This window comes from Hyperolius riggenbachi, chromosome 5 (assembly GCF_040937935.1).
Source record: "Hyperolius riggenbachi isolate aHypRig1 chromosome 5, aHypRig1.pri, whole genome shotgun sequence".
In the NCBI taxonomy this organism is placed as follows: Eukaryota; Metazoa; Chordata; class Amphibia; order Anura; family Hyperoliidae; genus Hyperolius; species Hyperolius riggenbachi.
Genome location: NC_090650.1, coordinates 71,920,431 through 71,940,329, shown reverse-complemented (window position 1 = coordinate 71,940,329; position 19,899 = coordinate 71,920,431). Strand labels below are relative to the sequence as shown.

The 19,899-nt window shown below is 43.5% G+C and overlaps 1 protein-coding gene across 1 annotated transcript in view; it reads right to left on the bottom strand.

The window, feature by feature from the left end:
* LMBR1 (limb development membrane protein 1) overlaps nucleotides 1-19,899 on the bottom strand; it is a 171,244-nt gene that overhangs the window by 43,026 nt on the left and 108,319 nt on the right. The window contains exon 9 of the mRNA XM_068235872.1: nucleotides 16,436-16,508. Within this exon, the coding sequence (XP_068091973.1) occupies nucleotides 16,436-16,508 (73 nt within the window). The remainder of the gene's footprint in view (nucleotides 1-16,435; nucleotides 16,509-19,899) is intronic.

Sequence of the window (19,899 nt, the reverse complement as noted above, 5' to 3'; positions counted from 1 at the left end):
ATGCACATCACCTAATATGCTTAATTGATAGTAGGCTTTCGAGCCTATACAGCTTGGAGTAAGACAACATGCATAAAGAGGATGATGTGGTCAAAATACCCATTTGTGTAATAATTCTGCACTCCCTGTAGTGGCTGTCTTGCAAGTGCTTGAAGTCTTACAGGAGAAAAGCGCTAGGAGACTAGTGTCCGAATGTGAGGAGAAAAGGATATGGAACTGACATTTCCTTGTAAACAATGCAAGTTGCCTGGCTGTCCCCCTTGATACTGTGTGTCTAATACTTTTAGCCACAGACCCAAAGCAAGCTTACAGATCAGGTGCTCTGACAAGTCTGGATAAGGCCTCTTTTCTACAGGTTGCTGAACTGTGCGCTTGTTTGGCAGTTGTCCATTCAAGGTGGCCAATAAGGACTGCCTCTGCTGAGTTTAAAGAGGAACAGTAACAAAGGATTGAACTTCATCCCAATCAGTAGCAGGTACCCACTTTTCCCATGAGAAATCTTTGTCAAACAGATCATCAAGGGGGCCCGTATGGCTGATATCGTGGTGAAACCCCTCCCACGGTGTGTTGTCAGGACCTAGGTACTGACAGTTTCCTGTCAGTAAGCCTTGTTGCACTGTGGGAAATGACAGCTTTTTCCAACAGTCAAGCAACCAGTATCTCCCTCTGTGCATATTTATATCTCTAAAAAAACAACCTTTTAGCCTATCACATTGTTAGGGCCCTTTTCCATTGCTATTTGATGTGAATGTGGCTACCTTGCCGCATCGCATCACTTCCGCTGGCGCTCATGTCACTTCCGCATCTCTCAATGCGGAAGTGTATGGAGAGGACAGAGTGTGGAGGCGGTTGTGTGAGAATCTGCAGCATGCTGCAGATTCTAGGATTGGATTGCACACTCCGCACGCAATGGAAACTCTTCCACTGCCGTGCATTGAAATCAGGACACCTGCAGTGCGATGCAGCTATGTAGCTGCATCACACCTAATAAAAACAGGCTTTTAGGGAGTGTGGTTATAGACAATGGCAGTTGGTGCTGCCTGTTTTTTTTCATGTCTAGAGGATTATGTACAGGCCGATTATGGATCACAAAATTATAAATTGCATGGCGAATATCAATTATTTCTTGATCTGTCTACCATATTTTAACTTCTCACTTTGTATTGATTAATTTTTTCCCCCTTTTCGCTAAAGTTTCTCTTTAAAGTGAACCTCCGGACTAAAAATCTACTCAGCAGAACTGAAAAGGCCTGGTGTTTAACAGTTTCACAGCATCAGAACAGTTTTTCTTACCAAAGCATCATTTTTTGCTGTCTTTTTATCTAAGCTCCACCCATCAAAGAAAAAAAGCCCGGGCTTTTTTCCCTGATGCTGTGCAGAGCATGATGGAATTTGTTATGTTGTTATTCACGTTTTTTAGCAACTGGGAGGGGTGATTAGGACACAGGACAGTTGGAACTGTGTATCATACTCCCTGTCACCTCATTACAACCAAAAAGATGGCTGCCATCATGAAATCAAACATTTGCCTGTTCTTTTAAAACAGGGTGGATAAGAGATTATATTACCTATCTATTTTAAATAACATAAGTAATGTAACTTAATGAAAGTATGTTTGTTTAGGCTGGAGTTCCTCTTTAACCTAATGTATACGGCTATACAGTCAGAATGTTAGGTTTATAAATATGAAATGTATGTACAGCAAACATTAACAGGCAATACAATGCACCAGAAAGGGGGGGGGGAATATTGGTGTAGTGTCAAGATGAGAATTAATCTACCCCCAAAAAAAGAATTTAAAAAAATAAAGCAGAAAATCCAAAACGTGAACTTGTGTTTAACGAGCTTAACAAATAATGACTTACACTATTCAGCTAATTAATGAGAAGCTAAAACATCAATTACATCAGCAGAAAGGCAGATTTAATACTCCGTCGATACTGTTCCACTCAGCAGAAAGTGGATTCCGCAATGAGGAATGCAGAGGCTGCAACACTGGCCATTCTGCTACAATGTGAATGGGGGAACCTCCGTTTCTAAGCTATGCCACTCACACAGCCAGGCGCCGAAAGTGGATAATCATTTCAATGAGCCACTCGCTGCTCTTCCAATTTCCACTTCAATTCACCTGTTTCACGGCGATGAAAGCTCTTCCGTGCAGAGCACCATTACTTCCCTTGACTTTAACCTTCTGCCATAAGCAGGGTGTTTGGTGAAAAGACAAGTTAGCTAGATGATAGGACAAGAACAGGAGTTGTCATCACGCTCTTGTTTTTGTTTCCTAAGGTTATCCAGACTGAACAGTCTTCAGCCGGTAGTCCCTGGTACAACAAGGAGCTTGTCGCTAGCCCACTCTCACATCACTGATGGGCAGGAATGTGAAAAGAAAGTAAAAGTACTAACGACTGAAAAGCAGCAGTCACTAAGTAACATCAGTGAGCTACTTAATGTGCACCTGTGAGGACAACAACATGGTTACTATTATTTTTTTTATTTTTTTACAGATTCTGAGACCCCCATATAGGTTCTTTTAAAGCAGCACTTACCATAAGATTAAAGTAATGTAAACTTGGACAATGTAAAGGAGTATTTAATGGTAAGGAATATACCCACAAGTTATCTTCAGTGACAACTGTGTGCCAATTTTTTCTGTTTCAGAGATACAACCAGAAAGGTTTATGGTATTGTGTCAAATAAATCTCCTTAGGGCCGGTTCACATTACAAACGCGGACGGCTACGCATGCGGAGCGGAACGCAACGCATGCGAACGCACGCCATCCGCGTTTGTATGCGTTGCGTGGCTGATCCCATCACTGAAAAGTGAATGGGACAGCTGCGCATTTTTACAAAATCTGCGTGCAGCATGCGTTCCCAGACCGCTCAGGTCCGGAACGCATGCAGTGTGAACATCAGACAGTGCACTCTATGCACTGTGATGTCGTGCGTGTCTGCCTCCTGCACGCGTTTCGAAAACGCGGCTGGAAACACGTGCAGTCTGAACGGGCCCTTAGAGTCAGGAGCAAGTCCCTACCTTTGGTCTTTCAAGCCTCCATATAGGCGCTTAAAAAAAGAGTACTTGAGGCTTAAATTGTCAATGACTTGCTCTTTCCAAATAAAGATTGATAACAGGGCCTCAAAGTGAAATACGTACCTGTCTTAACGGCTTTGGGGCACAGGAGACGCTCTGGCCCTTTCCTCAGCAGTATGGCGGTGGCCATATTTCCGGAGGCTGCCGAAGATCTTTGGTGACCTCCACCTGCATGGCCGTGGCCCGCTCCCAGCTCAGCAGCCAACAATCAGGCTGCGACTGCGGAGCTGGGGGTGGGCCGCGGCTACGCAGGTTGTTGTCGTCAGAGTCTCAGCAGCTGGTAAAAAAAAAAAAAAAAAATCACCAGGGCCCAAATCCAAGGGGAGGCTGAGCGATCACTTGCCTGGATGAAAGACTTCAGGACAGGCGAGTATTCAAACATAAGAAAGAGGCGGCACACCAATGGCTGCAAAACGTTTACCGGTATATTGCGGAACAATGACACTACATGTTATGGACGCGCGGGTCCTTCATCAGGTGTAGAACACATCATACACCTGATGAAGGACCTGCGTGTCCGTAACATGTAAGGTCACTGTTCCACAATATAAGCAACATTTTGCAGCCATTGGTGTGCCGCCTCTTTCTTATGTTTGGTTGTTCCAGGACCGTCTGAGCAATCCGGTCGACGCAAGGCACCGGCACAACCCTAGGCAACTTTACCTGGGTGCTGTCTCCTTGTAGTACACATTAGTGAAGCTATCCAGGTGAGTATTTAACCCTGCGGCACCCCCAATCCTCCATTTTCACAGAGCCTGTCATTACGGGCGCTGTCATTTTGGCCTAAAGTACTCTACTTCAGAGGCGTAAGTACAATTCATAGGGCCCTCCAACAAAATTTGATGGAGCCCCTCAATTTTCAAACCCCTTCCATTGCATCTCCTTGGTGACCCTCACACCCTTGTGGTCCACCTCAGTATAGTCCCCTGTATCGGAGGAAGGGAAGGTTAGTAGATGGGGCCCCACACAGCTCTGCAAGAGCACAGCGCAGAATGACCAATGAGGTGAAGAAGAATCCAAGAGTGACGTCATCAGCACACATTTGGCACCACGGCGGATACCTCGGGCCCCCTTTCCACCAGGACCCAGGTGATTCCAGGTTTTCCCCATTGTTTGATCCAAAGAGGGCTTGTTATTCCAGTTGCATGCCTGTATCTACTTTTATCCAATAAGTGCAATGTGTTTTTGCGCATGTTTTTATTAAATAAAGGTCATCACACTACGAAGCGCTCCCGCACTCTTCTTGCATTTTTGTTTCCATCAAGTTTTGCTCTACAGCGCAGCTCGCTGGAGCCGCTAAAGTGTGATTGACCATCCACCTTCTGTTGGCACACCTGTTTGAGCAGCGCAAGATTTCCCATCTTTCTCCTTCAAGAATCCTACAGTGTCAGCTAAAGACTTACAAAAGTCTCTGGCATATGCTAACATCCATGTTCACAAATCTACAATACGTAAAACACTAGACAAGAATGCAGTTCATGGGAGGATACCACAGAGGAAGCCACTGCTGTCCAAAAAAAACATTGCTGCACACTTAAAGTTTGCAAAAGAGCACCTGGATGTTCCACAGCTGGACTGGCAAAATATTCTCTGGACAGATGAATCCAAAGTTGAGTTGTTTGGAAGAAACATAACACTAGGGGCTTGATTCACCAAGACAAATAGCACGCCTTATCAAACTTAACATGCCTTATCAGAGTAGCATAGAGAGTGCTATGAACTTATGCCTGCTAATAGACAATCCACTTGTCCTGCCCTGAGCCCCTGCAGGTTCATAGAACTCGCTATAATACTCTGATAAGGTGTGTTAATTTTGATAAGGCATGCTATTTGTCTTAGTGAATCAAGCCCTATGTGTGGAGAAAAAGAGGTACAGCACACCAACATCAAAACATCATCCTAACTTTGAATTATAGTGATGGGGGCATCACGGTTTGGGGCTGCTTTGCTGCGTCAGGGTCTGGGCGGATTGCTATCAAAGGAATAATGAATTCCAAAGTTTATCAAGATATTTTGCAGGAGAACTGAAGGCCATTTGTCCACTAGCTGAAGCTCAGCAGAAGAGGGTGTTGCAACAGGACAACAACCCCAAGCATAGAAGTAAATCAACAACAGAATGGCTTAAACAGAAGAAAATACGCCTTCAGGAGTGGCCCAGTCAGAGTCCTGACCTCAACCCAATTGAGATGCTGTGGCATGACCTCAAGAAACTGATTCACACCAGACATCCCAAGAATATTGCTGAACTGAAACAGTTCTGTAAAGGGGAATAGTCAAGAATTACTCCTGACCGTTGTGCATGTCTGATTTGTAACTACAGGAAACGTTTGGTTGAAGTTATTGCTGCCAAAGGAGGTTCAACCAGGTATTAAATGCAAGGGTTCTCATACTTTTTCCACCTGCATTGTGAATGTTTACATGTGTGTTCAATAAAAACATAGAAACATTTAAGTATTTGTGTGGTATTCGTTTAAGCAGACTGTGATTGTCTATTGTTGTGACCTAGATGAAGATCAGATCGCATTTTATGACCAATTTGTGCAGAAATCCATCTAATTCCAAAGGGCACACAATCTTTTTCTTGCTACTGTAAATTTGCGAGTGGCGCAATTTCAAGCTGTGTACAATTTGCAGGATATTTGCATGCAAGCTGCAATTTTCTGCAGCTCATTGATTTTCTCTGCAGAGGATTGAGCTTTTTCCCCTTAGGTTAGGAATTCCCCTTTAATTATTTATATCTCCCAAAGCTGGGAAACAGAAGTACGTCAATGTGAAATCTAAATAAACAGGACATTTATTGATAAATGAGCCCCAAATTCATGGAAACCTATTGTGTGTCAATCATCTGCTGTCAGTTCTTCTATCAGAACTTTCAGAATGGGGACAAACTATGTGAAATATGTCAAACAGAGGCCAGAAACACTAGCAACATACCGGACAACAAGAGGGATTAAGAGATGGTGAGCGCAAGTTCCAGGTCACTGCCTTCCCCTTCTCTAAAATGTCACAATTAGTCAAACACAGAGAAGGCAAGCAGAGGTGGGGATGTGGCATGTGACAGCTCCAGAGTTGAAGAATAATTACTGTACTGCAGAACAGGTACTAGGCTTCATTTTAAAGAGCACCAGTAGTCTTGAATATAGATGTGTTGTAAAGGAAGAAAGCAGGAAAAACAGGTAAGGTCACTTCAGCTTTGCCTTCTGATAGGTTCTTCCCTTCATGTTCCAAGACTGATACAGCACCTGTGGGGTGATATATGAATTCACATCCGTGCCAATGTAGTTTCAGATGCCATGTCCCCCCTCCACATGAATCAGAAGCAGCCTACTGATTTCAATAGGCTGCTATTCAGCTTCCGAGTGCAGAAAAATGAAGCAAATCGGCCCAAGTGGAACCTGGGCCTAAATGACTGCTACAAAGTTCAATCACGACAATGGCCTCTATTAACAAAACTTCTCAGAAATGATTTATCGCCTATGTGATAAAAATAACCTTTCAGCACATTTACACGTAAAATAATCACTCAAAGTAAGTTGTTTCTGATTAACTTCATTTCAATATTACTTTTCTTACCAGAATTTCCTTATATTTTTGCTCTATGGGTGCTAAAAAAAGTAACAGATAGGTGAAAACAGGTGGAAAAGCTTTGTGAACCATGCCCAGTGTTTAGTGAGCATTCTGGGAGACCAGGTGTTGTTTCTGCTGACTTTAGAACACACAGAAAGCCATTCTGCAGCGATGCACCTACCCAGGGGCATTGCTAGGGTCTTGGGAGATCCAGGGCACCTCTGGGCACTAGGTTATTGTTAAAAATGGGCATGGCCATGGAGGGGAGTGGGTGTGGACATGGGTGTGGCCAAATGTACATGAACTTAGCAGCAGTGTAACCAGTGGTGTTTTCTGGTGCAACTCAAATGCAATTTGCCTACAGTGCCACTGGTTCACAGTGTGTCAAGTCCACATAGAAAGATTATGAATAGGCAGAATTTCAGAATAATAGGCAGCTGTACCCTCACCTGGCCTCTGTGGTGGCCTAGGCACTGTTCGGCTGACTTGGCAGTGATGTGTGCTGGGCTGACAGTGAAGTGTGCTGACTAATGGTGATGCTGTTCTGGCTGGTGGTGATGCTGTGCTAGCTGTTGTGATGCTGGGCTGGCTGGCTAGCGGTGATGCTGTGCTGGCTGTCACAATTCTGTGCTGGTTCAAAGTAATGCTGCACTGGGTAGCCAGGCAGTGATTCTGTGCTGGTTGACCTGGCAGGCGGTGATGCTGGGCTACCTGTAATGCTATACCGACCATCATGCTGTGCAGGGTGTCACAGAGTGCTGGGCTGTCCATGATGCTGTTCTGGCTGGCCAGACCGTAATGCTTTGCTGGTCAGCATACTGTGCTGGATGGCTTGCCTGTAATGCTGTGCTGGCCGGCCTGGCCATCATGCCTTGCTGGGGTTGGGTGTCACTGGGAGAAGGTAAAGGTTGCCGTGGGTGCTACTGGGGGGGGGGGGGGGGGGAGGGCTCAATGGTGTAGCTATGAGCAGGAGTCATGGTGTGTGCTATAAGGAGGAGGAGGGTGCTAATAGGAGGGAGAGGTCAATGTAGGGTAGCTATTGGCAGAGGCATCCGTGGGTGCTACTGGGGGGAGGGAGAGGTCGTGGGTGGTAGCTAGTGGCAGAGGTCACAGGGGGTGCCACTGAAGGGGGGGGGGGGAGAAGCCACTACTGGGGTGGTAGCTAGGGGCAAAGGTCACTGTGGAGAGGGATAGGTAAATTGGGGGGGTAGGCAGGGGCAGAGGTAACTGGCAGAGGATTGGCAACAGTTTGCTAGCCAATCAAGCATAGTAATCCTATGGTCATTGAACCAGGTTTTGATACTTTTGGCAATGTGGGCAGGTTCAAGTCCTGCTGGAAAATGAAGTCAACATCTCCATAAAGCTCGCTTGCAGAAAGAAGCATTAAGTGCTCCAAAATCTCCTGGTAGAGACGGCTGCATTGACTCTTGACTTAATGAAGCACAGTGGACCAACACCAGCAGATGACATAGCTCCCCAAATCAACACAGACTGTGGAAACTTCACACTGGACTTCAAGCATCTTGGATTGTGTGATTCTCCATTCTTCCTCTAGACTCTGGGTCTTCTGTTTCCAAATGAGATGTCAAATTTGCTCTAATGACTAGATTGCGAGTCCCTCTGAGGGACAGTTAGTGACAAGACAATATACTGTATACTCTGAACAGCACTGCGTAATATGTCGAAGCTATATAAATATATAAAGAATCATAAAGAGGACTTGGCCACTGAGCAACAGACCAGTTCTTTTTTTTCTTTAGTTCAGGAAAGACGCTTCTGACGTTGCTTGTTCAGGAGCGGCTTGACAAGAGGAATACATTATTTGAAGCCCATGTCGGGGGTCCATCTGTGTGTAGTGGCTCTTGATGCACTAACTCTAGCCTCAGTTCACTCCTTATGAAAGTCCACAACACTTTTGAATGGCCTTTTACTGACAATACTCTGCAGGCTGTGGTCATCCCTTCTGCATAACTTTCTATTAATGCGCCTTGATACAGCACTTTGGGAATGTCCAGCTTCTTTTGCAATTACCTTTTGAGGCTTTCCCTCCTTATTGAGGGCGTCACTTATGGCTTTCTGCATAACTGTCAGTTAAGCAGCCTTTCCCATGATAGTGATTCCTACTGAACCAGGTTGAGAGACCATTTAAAGGTTCAGGAACCCTTAACAGGTGTGTTGGCACTGGCGTAACAATAGGGGAAGCAGCCCCTGCCCCAGCAGGGGGGGGGGGGCGCTCATGGTCATTTTGGGGAGGCAGGAGAGGGTCGCAGCGTGAGGGGAGAGCTTTGCACGTTAGCGGGGAGGGGGGGTGGTCCCTCCACGGGCTCTCCCCCTCCTGCATCTACCTAAATGGCAGCGGCTATGATTACCTCCATTCACCATGGAGGTCTCCGATCTGCAAGGGCTTCACATTACTTCCTGGTAAAACAGGAAGTAATGTGAAGCCCTTGCAGATCTGAGACCTCCGGTGGTGAATGGAGGTAATTATAGCTGCCGCCGCTGCTGCCACTTAGATGCAGGAAGGGAGGGCAGAAGGGAGAGCCCGAGGTGTGGGAGGGGGGGGGGACCACCCCCCTCCCCACTGATGTGCAAAGCTCTCCCCTCATGCTGCGACCCCTCCTGCCACCCCAAAACGGCCATGAGCAGGCCCCAGGGGGGAGGGGGGCCTGCTGAAATTCTTGCAGGGGGGCCCAGGGACTTCTAGTTACGCCCCTGTGTGTTGGATTAATTAGCTGATAGGAGTTTGACACTAAGTCTAGATTATTGAACTTTTTCACATAATTTTTTGAGATTTTGAGGTTTTCGTAAACTGTAAGCCATAATCATCAAAATGATAACAAATAAGGCGTGCAAGGAGTCTGTTTCATATATTAGTTTAACCACTGTACGACCGCCTAACGCCGATTGGCGGCCGCAGAGTGGCTCCCCCAGAATCGCCTAACGCCGAAAGGCGTCAAGTCCTGGGGGGGATTTTTTTTTCACTTGTACAACGCTGCATTCTACTACAGCGCTGTAATGGGGACAGCCCTGTCACTTGGCTATCCCCTGGAGCGGCTCCGAACGCGATCCCCTCTCATTGGCTGATGCCTATGAGAGAGGATTACCCTTATTGGCCATTGGGGGGAGGAAGGGAAGAGAGAGGGGAAAAAAAAAAAAAGACATTTATTTAAAATTAAATTAATTAAAAAAAACAGCCTGCAGCAGCGATCAGAGCCCACCAACAGAAAGCTCTATTGGTGGGCAGAAAGGGAGCCAAGTATCATTTGTGTGCAAAGTTGTATAGCTTTATAGCGAGCTGTTAAAGCAGCCAGGTCACTAGGGGGGTGTAAGCCTGTGGAACTTATGCCCAATATTCTAATTTTTCGAGTTTTACCTGTAGTTCTAAAAATTTGCAGAACATAAAAAAAAAAAAAAAAAAAAAAAAAAAAAAAGGTTCTCCTGCACTCAGAATTCCACCGTAATGTGTGAGCCCCACGACTCTGACCTGTGTTCCCTCCCAGAGTTCCCCACGGTTACAGCATGCAGCTGCGCCCCCAGCTATTTGCCCTAAAGAGCATGGAGCAGTGATTCTGATCTGAGCACCCTGGCGATTTGCATAATGTATCAGTGCTGGGGATTCATCTTCATCTTGAACCTGTCTGCCGCACTCGCTTTGTCTCATCTCCATGAGACCCTCTAGTGGCGTCTTGAGACACAGCAAGTGCGGCAGGTCAGGCTAAGGATGGATGGAAAGGACAGAGTCCCTGATTCCTGGCACATTTAGTTCTGCAAACATCCAGGGGCACAGGTCTGTCACTGCTGCATGCTTCACTCTACATGGGTGTGGGAGGGGAGGCTACCTACTGATGACATCTGGTTTTGTGGAGGGTGGCTTTTTAATACTGGGGGAACAACTCGCTATGGGGAGGGGGCTTCCCAATACTGGGGGAAAGTCTCGCTATTTGAAGGATGGTTGTCAAATACTGGAGGCACATCGGTATATGGAGAAGGGGGGGTGCCCAATAGTGGGAGAACATCGGGCTATGTGGAGGAAGGCTACCTAATCCCGGGGGCTCATCTGGCTAAGTATATTGGTGAGAGGGTTATATTGTGGTGAGGGCTTATACATGAGTTAATCACTTTTTCCTGGTTTCTGGAGGTAATGGTGTGTATCTCAACTTATATGTGGGTGAGCTTATACGCAAGTATATATGGTAGTTAATTTGGTTTAAAAAAAAAAAACTGTTCATACAATTCAACTACAAACTTGGAGTACTGATATACTGATACCCATTAATGTTTAGCAACAGTTCCTCTAAGAGAATGAGTTGAAAGTAAAGCAGCAACCTGCCTGTCTGCGTCAGCTTTTCTAACAGCTAATTTAATCCCCACCCCTCTATGTTTGATGTCAAAGTTCTGCATCCTTTACTTTTAACCCAAAAAGTTCAAAGAAAATTAGATGTTCTAAAGGATTCTGTTTGTCCACGATACTCCAGGACACATCTAATTACACATCCAGAGAATGGTAGGCTTTTTATCATTGTTTGTCTAGGCCATAAAAGATGATAGATCTTGTGACCTAAGGAATTTAGTAGACACTTTAGGCCAAAAAGAAGGATGTGTTTACAATGATTAAATCTATTATATCCTACGAGTTATGTTCACAGGAGAAATCCTGAATTTCACTTCTTCCTCTGGCTGTCATCTAGAACAACCTTTAAGAAGGTCCAAGAGGGGATGTGTAAAAGCTTGTAAGACCACGGAAAGATAAAAAGGATCCTCACTGGCTAGAGACCAACAGGATTGCACACCAGGTTTTTTGTAGCCACGAAGTGGAGCTGCGTGAATTTTTGACCTTTTTTAAAATGAGAGTCGAAGCCAAATGAGCAATGGAGTCAAAATAATGCAAAATTGCTGAACTTGAATAATTCAAAGAACCCAAATACCATGCTTGCTCTTAAACAAAATGGCAATAATGTTTTGATTAAAGAATGTTCAGAAATCATTATTTGGAGGAATAATTCCAATTAGCAATCACAGTTTTCATGCAATTTGATATGCTTTGATATGTTTATCACATTGCTGTTGGGCAACTTCATATACGAAGACACAACAACAAAAGTGGTTTAGGCGATACCTTTAAAGAGACACTGAAGCGAAAAAAAAAATGATATAATGAATTGGTTGTGTACTATGAATAATTACTAGAAGATTAGCAGCAAAGAAAATATTCTCATACTTTTATTTTCAGGTATATAGTGTTTTTTCTAACATTGCATTATTCTATAATATGTGCAGATTACACAACACTCAGCATTCAAAATGATTCTTTCAGAGCAGTCTGTGAAGTAATGACCTCTCCTCTAGCAGAGAAAAAGTAAACAGTTCACTTACAGTTGAGATAATAAAAGTCAGATAACAGCCCTCTCCATGACTAACTTAGTCGGAGAGCTTAATGGCTTGTTTGCATAGAGATAACTGGAGTTTCTCAACTCTTCCTGTACTGGAAACAATTAGACTAATGTATCTGAGCTTAATGTTTTATTTCTTAGCTGTACTACACATACAAATCATAATATCATTTTTTTTTGTAGTGTCTCTTTAAGGACTACCTGTACTAGATTTCTCTGCAAGCTTTTGAAACTAAGTTTCTTGTTATTCATGTTTCAGAACCATACCGTATGGCTCTGAAATATTCCTGAAGAAGAAACTTTAAAAGCTTGCAGAGAAATCTTGTACAGTTAGTCATTAAATGTATCACCTAAACAACTTTTGTTGTTCTGTCTTCAGATTCTCCATGACTAATACCGGACCACTTCATACTACTCTTTCTGGAAAAAAATTATTAATAATAATAATAATAATCAGCTCAGCTTTGCTAGAAAGTTTGTGACCATCCATCTTTCTCGTTATGTCATTCCAAAGGTTTTCAATAGAGTTCAAATCTGGAGATTGGGTTGGCCAAAAAAGGCTCTTGATTTGATGATCCATCCAGACCTTGATTCCCTTGCTGTGTGGCATACAACATTATCCTGCTGGAAGTACCAATCCTCTCAGTTGGGGATCACAGCTTATCAGAAGAAGGGGAATGTTTTTTCTAGGATAACCTTGTATGTGGCTTTATTCATGTGTCTGTCGTAAAGACATCTGCCCAATTCCAACCTTGCTGAAACAACTAAATCATTACTGATCTTCCTCCATATTTTACAGTTCTGAGACAATAAGGGTTGTAGGCTTCTCCAGGTGTCCATCTAACTATAAGATGACCAGGAGCTAGGCAAAGGTGAAAACTGGACTCGTGAGAAGATGACCTTACTCCAGTCCTCTACAGTCCAATTTCTGTGGCCTTCAGCAAACCTCAGCCTAACTCCTCTTTGCTTCTGACTGATGAAGGTTTTTTTCTAGCTTTGCATGATTTCAGCCCTACCTGTAGGAGCCTGTTTCAAACCGCCCTTGCCATGCACTTCACTTTAGCCCAGTCCAATTTGCCGCATTTGAAGGTCATGTTAGCCTACAGCTCTTGAGTGATATACAAATAAGTCTGTGGTCATCCCTTTCAGTGCCAATTTGTTTTTCTCCCTCTGCCAAGTTACAGATTTGTTGTCCCTGGTGCTTGTTGCTTGATGTTCTTGTGTACCTCCGCCTTTCAAATTTTAAGGATAGAAGCAACCTGACGTTCACCGTATCGTTGGGTCAGTAAAGCCAGGGTTGTGCCTTTCTTTTCACGTTTTTGCATGGCCAATAGTTATTTTTAAATACCTCATTACCTTAGATGTACTTTTATCAGTGTTTTGCTATCCAACTGGTCACATTGCAAGGGGAGAGTGTCGATTACAACACTGGAGTTTTGTTTTGTTGTTCCTCACTAAGACAGGAACACACTACACTCGTTTGTGTGTGTTTTACTGCAAACAGCAAAACGCATATGATTCTATAAGCTGTTGAAGTCAACAGCCTTGCGCAGGACATGCGTGCGTTGTGTGCGTTCGTGTTTGCGGGATTTTTCCATGTTTTCCATACGCACGGCTTTCTGCTTTTTCCTGCACGCTTGTATACAGTACATGCTGCTACTAACGCACAAACGTACGCGTTAAACATGTGTAAAAACCCAATGGAAACCTCGGAATCGCAGGGAAAAATGGTCCTGCAAGTGTGTTCCCTGCCTAAATAAAGTTTGATTCAGGTGATCATCTAATAAGTACCTCTAAGCAGAATGAAGTGTGCTCGTGTAGGAATTTGACAGACACTGGCATATAATGGTTGTCATACTCAGAGAGATGTTGAATTTAAAGTAAAATGCTGTGGGCTCTTATTGTTTTCCAGATCTGTATGTACAAACCAGATAATCCAGCTGAATGCTCCAGAACTAAAACTAGATTTACTGGTTGTGGACGGAAGGTGGTTAAATGAAAGGGAAATAATGGAACAAAGACAGATGAGGAAAATAGATACGTGGAGTCTAGTACAATTTAGGCACTTCCTGACCTCAATAGGTACGAAGGAGGAGTTGTCAAGAAAGTTGACCCCATTTGAGAAGCTCTGCTTAACGGAGGGACCAACAAAGGGCACCCTGGCAAAAAATATATGCATTTTTAGAGGAAGACAACGACTACACTCAAATATAAAATAAAGTGGGAACAGGATATTGGGAGAGAGTTATCGCCCACCCAATGGGAACGGGTGGTCGGGATGACTCATGGGGCCTCAGTATCAACCAGAATACAGGAGTCAGGATACAAAGTAGTAATGAGGTGGTATTACACCCCCGACAGATTAAATAAAATGTGTGGAACTAGCCCAATATGTTGGAGATGTGGAGAGCAAAGAGGAGATTACAAACATGTTTGGTGGGAGTGCAAGGGGCTGGCCAACTATTGGAGTAGAATAAAAAACATACATATGGAAATTGGCAGGGATACCCGAATCGGATGGCCCTGAGGTGCATCTTTTACACTTGACTGGGAATGGGGTTAAAAATTATAAAGGTTCCCTGGGAATGCATTTGATAAATGCGGCAAGGATATTAATAGCAAGAAAATGGAAGTCTCCTCAAGCCCCCACATTGAAGGAATGGTTTGACGAGGTTGACCATACCTACCTAATGGAAGAGCTCTCGGGCATAGTCCACAGGAGGGGGATTAGGGGATGGGATAAATGGTTGGAGTTCAAGAACACAGAGGAATATAGGGGAGGAGGGGAGTAGGAAGTAAATCCATGGGCGGGGAAATATGTTATGAGAAGAGAGAGTACGATGGGATGAGTAGAGGAAGCCGGAATTGGCTCGCTGGAGCAAGTAGTGATACCAGTGTGAACTTACACTATAGGGTTTCTTTTTACTTTCCTTCTTTACTTGGTGGAGGTTTCTATATCTGGATTTGAGGGTGGTGGGCAGATAGGACAGGGAGGGAGTGCCCCACATCACGCCCCACCTAGTGGAAACTGTAAGAGATGGTAGGACCTATACAATTCAAAGAATAACTTCGGGAACAGAGGAGATGGGTCGGCCTTGAAGGAAAAGGGGGGGGGGGGGGAGGTGGGAGGCTCACTCCTAGAGAATAGGAGGTAAAACACTCTGTTCAAATTAGCTTTAGTAATTGTATAATAATATTTATGTATTGATATTTTTGGATACCTTTTTAATCACTTTTTTGGAAATACACTAATGGATAAATAAAGAATAAAAAAAAAAAAAAAAAAAAACGTACGCGTTAAACATGAATGTAAAAACCCAATGGAAACCTGGGAATCGCAGGGAAAAATGGTCCTGCAAGTGTGTTCCCTGCCTAAATAAAGTTTGATTCAGGTGATCATCTAATAAGTACCTCTAAGCAGAATGAAGTGTGCTTGTGTAGGAATTTGACAGACACTGGCATATAATGGTTGTCATACTCAGAGAGATGTTGAATTTAAAGTAAAATGCTGTGGGCTCTTATAGTTTTCCAGATCTGTATGTACAAACCAGATAATCCAGCTGAATGCTCCAGAACTAAAACTAGATTTATAATTTAACAACCGGTCAGATAAACTAGTTATAATAGTAACAGAATAACTGAAGTAACAGAATAACAGAATAACAGAAGAATACAGATAAACCAATAATCTTAGGGCAACGCTAAACAATGAGTCAGGGAAATTATTTAAAATCTTCATTTTTGACACCGTGCATCGTACCCATGTGGAAATTCTTTGATAGCTGAAGGCTGTTGTAAGGCCACAATCATAGTGACCTTTGAGTTGCGTTTCCTGTCACAGCAGGAATGCAACGGATCAGGAAAAACGGTGCTACAGGTTATCTGCGCTCTGCGTGGCCTACAGTGAAGCATACAGTCAATGAAAAGTATGCTTTACTGGAACCATTAACATTTTGCAGTAATGCACTGTACGCAGGGCGTTATTAGGCTCCCTGCATCAGATTCCGATTTTTAATCAGTTTTTACATCAGATTCCTAATTGTTACTGCATGCTGCGTTTTTTTCCTGTTGATTGTATGCAGGGAAAAATCGGAATTGCAAATCGGAATCGCAAAAAAGATTTGCAGTGTGCAGGGAGCCTCATACTGTACTCTGTTGTACCGCAACACAACCACCGCTCTGTTAACGTGGACTAAATCTGCCAAGAAAGTTAGCCTTTCCAGATAGAAAATATGGAACATTAAACAGTTGATAATTATTTTCTGAATATCCTATTCTACACTGTTAAATGTGTTAGTCATATACATGGAAATTCCCTTTTGAAATCTCTATTGACAATACAAAAATGAAATAAATGAGTCATTCTGAACACTTGTATAGGTGAAATACCATTCAGCTTTCTTTGTAGAGCCTCCTCTTGTAAGCTTATGATATACATCTGTTCATCCAGGTCTTCAAGGAGCTGAAAGAGAAAAGTCACAAAACTTTTTTCACTGTACAATCAGCAAGTCACCGAACTCCTGAACTTGGCAGTCAAATCTAGTGAAACACATTGGGCTTGATTCACTCAGGTGTGCTAACACAGTTAGCACGCTTAAAAGCTTTGCACATGCAAACTAGGGTGCTAAGTAGTTTGCATGGCAAAGCTGTTTCTGACCGCGTGCTATTTTAGTGCACATAATGTTTTGCATGCACCGCTTTGCGTGCAAAGTATGCTTATCACGCTACTTAGCACACGAAGCTGCTGATTTTGCATGCAAAGCGATGCGCACAAAACTTTGCACAAAACTTAACACGCAGATTAGCGCATGCAAAGCCAGTTTGCACGTGCTAAGTGGCTTTTCACTGGCGTGCTAGCACTTAGCACGCTTTAGTGAATCAAGCCCATTGTTTTTTAGAAGGTAGATGTGGCTTTCATTTGAGGCTACACACATTTCTTCCCAAGTCACAAAGCATTATTGAATATCATAAATCATTAACGTGAACTTTTTTTTTTACATAAAAAAAAACAACCTTTTTATTAACCATCTTTTGAAATGTCAATGCACATTTATTAACATTGATGACTTATGAGGAAATTGACCCAACTGTGGGGCAAATACATCTAAAATGTTAATTTGCAAAACCTAACACAAGTGGTATTACACAGGAAATCTCCAGTATTTTATCTCCACGGTAGAGCTGTCGTTAAAACAAAGTTATTTGTAAGTTTATAGAGAGGGATTTGGAATGAGAGAGGGAAGGGGAAACAGTGCAGGGAAAAAGAGGAAAGCCGTGTAAAAAAAAAAATTGAAGAAAAACATTTTCCTAACAGTACTCAAATGGTATCACACAAACCCTCACTATTATTGTATAGTAATTAGTGTTGGTTAAATCAGCGCTTCCTTATTCAGAAACCTGTACAATGCTGTGCAAAGTACTTCAGAACCATATCTCTTGCAGTGCTGGGTCCCCAGTTCAAATCCCAGCCAGGACACTATCTGCAAGGAATTTGAATGCTCTCCCCATGTCTGTGTGGGTTTTTTAAAGAGAACCCGAGGTGGGATTTAATAAAGTTAGTAGGGCACAGAGGCTGGTTGTTCACACTATCACCAGCCTCTGTTGCCCTATTGTGTGACCCCAGGACCCCCCTGCGCTCTGCTGTCCCCTGTAACAAAGACCGCCGTGCCAGTGACACACAGCATGTCGCCAGTAGGCTGTTTACCTGTGAGTGTCTGTCACTGCCTCTCCCCCGCCTCCTCTATATCGGCGCTCCCCGCCCACGGCCCTGCCCCCCAATCAGCTGAGGTTACCGTAAGTTAACTAGCTTCACCCTAAATTGGCCCTAGACTACAATGGACTATGGTGGGGATTAGATTGTGAACCCTCTGAGGGAAAGTTCGGGACAAGACTATGTACTCTGTAAAGTGCAGCAGAAGATGTCGGCACTATATAAATTCTTAAAGAGACACCATGACCAAGAATTGAACTTCATCCCAATCAGTGGCTGATACCGCCTTTTACATGGGAAATCTATTCCTTGTCACAACCGGATCATCAGGCAGCTCTGTATTGCTGATATTGTGGTGAAACTCCTCCCACAGGAAACTGAGGACCGCGGTCCTGGCAGTTTCCTGTCTGTGACCCTTGTTGGATTGTGGGAAATCGTTGTTTACATCTGTTTCCAACTGCCAAAAAAGCAAGCAGCAGCTACTTTCAGTGACATCACCTTCCAGCAGTAAAAATGTCACCATGTGATAAATGTCAGAATGTAAATCAGGGAGAGGAACGCTTTAACAATGGGCGAACACTGACTAAATCATTTATACATAATTATTGTAAAAATGAAGCATTTTTATTATTACATTTTCACTGGAGTTCCTCTTTAATAATAATCATCATCAAGTTATTTTTTTTTTATATATCACCAGCATATTCCGCAGCGCTTTACAAAGCACAATAAGATGACACAGGGAACATAGGTACAACCAAAAACGTACAGCAGAGTCTCAAGCAGCACAAATATTGCAACAACAGCAATAAACATTAGGAGGATGACCCTGCTCTTGCGAGCTTACAGTCTACGCTCTAGAGTCCCCACAGCAGATGAAAAGATACTTGGAGCTGTGGATTCTTACAGTAAGAAAAAGGCACAGAGCCTAGTTCTATGTAGGACTGGAGCTGTACATACATGTTTATCTCACGTTACATGTCACTTCAGGTAAAGAAGCAGGCGCCCCATAGCGGTAATGTTATACTGCACAGGGCGCGTAAGAGTAATTCGGGGCTACAGTCATAACTGGACCCCATAATTTCATCTCCCTCCAAGTTGCAACTACTCAGAGAGGAAATTGTATTTTACGCTGCCGGGGATTTGAGCAGTGTTGGGGTGAACCCTCACTCGGCTCACCCTGCGCCCAGCTCATCGGCCTTAGAAATGGCGTACCTGTCCTAGCCAGCACCCTAAAGAGGCATCTGACTACTGCAGGATCTATTTTTAATTCACTTGAGGTTAAAGCTACCAATTTTCTGTGTGTGGAATTCTTGTGAATGAATGTGATGCTGAACATGTCACCACAACACTCCCCAGTGCAAACAAGTATGTAATAATTAACCATTATTTATCCAATATTCTCAAGCAAACAAAGACCTGTTTAACAAACAGTCCTTAAAAACTGCCTAAAAGTAATATATAAGACATGAAAACAAGCAATTCATCTTTTGTGAAAACATAAAAGGAGAGTTTTATAGTGAACAGGGGAATGGGGTCTTCTCTCTCAACTGCAGACAACCAGGTCAAGATATCTGCCCAGAGTTTGAGGAGGGGGAAAAAAATGAGAAAATTTCTTCCCCCGGATGGCAAAGGAATGAGTGTGAGGAATAATAAAAGGAAAGTTGCAGACAGGGGTCACAGGTTCATGGGACTGAGGACTTGGGACTGAGGCACAGAGAATACAAGGGGAATATGGAGAGCTCACAAGGAATGTCGGAGGAATTCAGAGACCATCCAATACAACAAGGAGAGCCTCGGTGTGAGGAGTGAATGACTACGAACGGTGTGCTGCTACTTGACTTAGAGTGTTGAAATAGAACAAGCAAGAACCTTTTAGTGCAGCATGGTAAAAAGGAAATGAAACATCTTTTTTTGCAATTTAATTGAGCCAGTCACACTTGGAGTTTTAGCTTTAGTGACGGTAATTAACTGAGTGAGCATAGTTTAGGACGATAAATTCCATGCAACAACCAAATACAGATGCAAAGAAGTTTAACGGGAACCCAAAACAAATCCAATATGTCGGCTGCCGTATATCGTTTCCTATGGATTAGCTAGTTGCCTGCTTATGCTGATCTTTTGGCTCCGGTAGGTCATGATT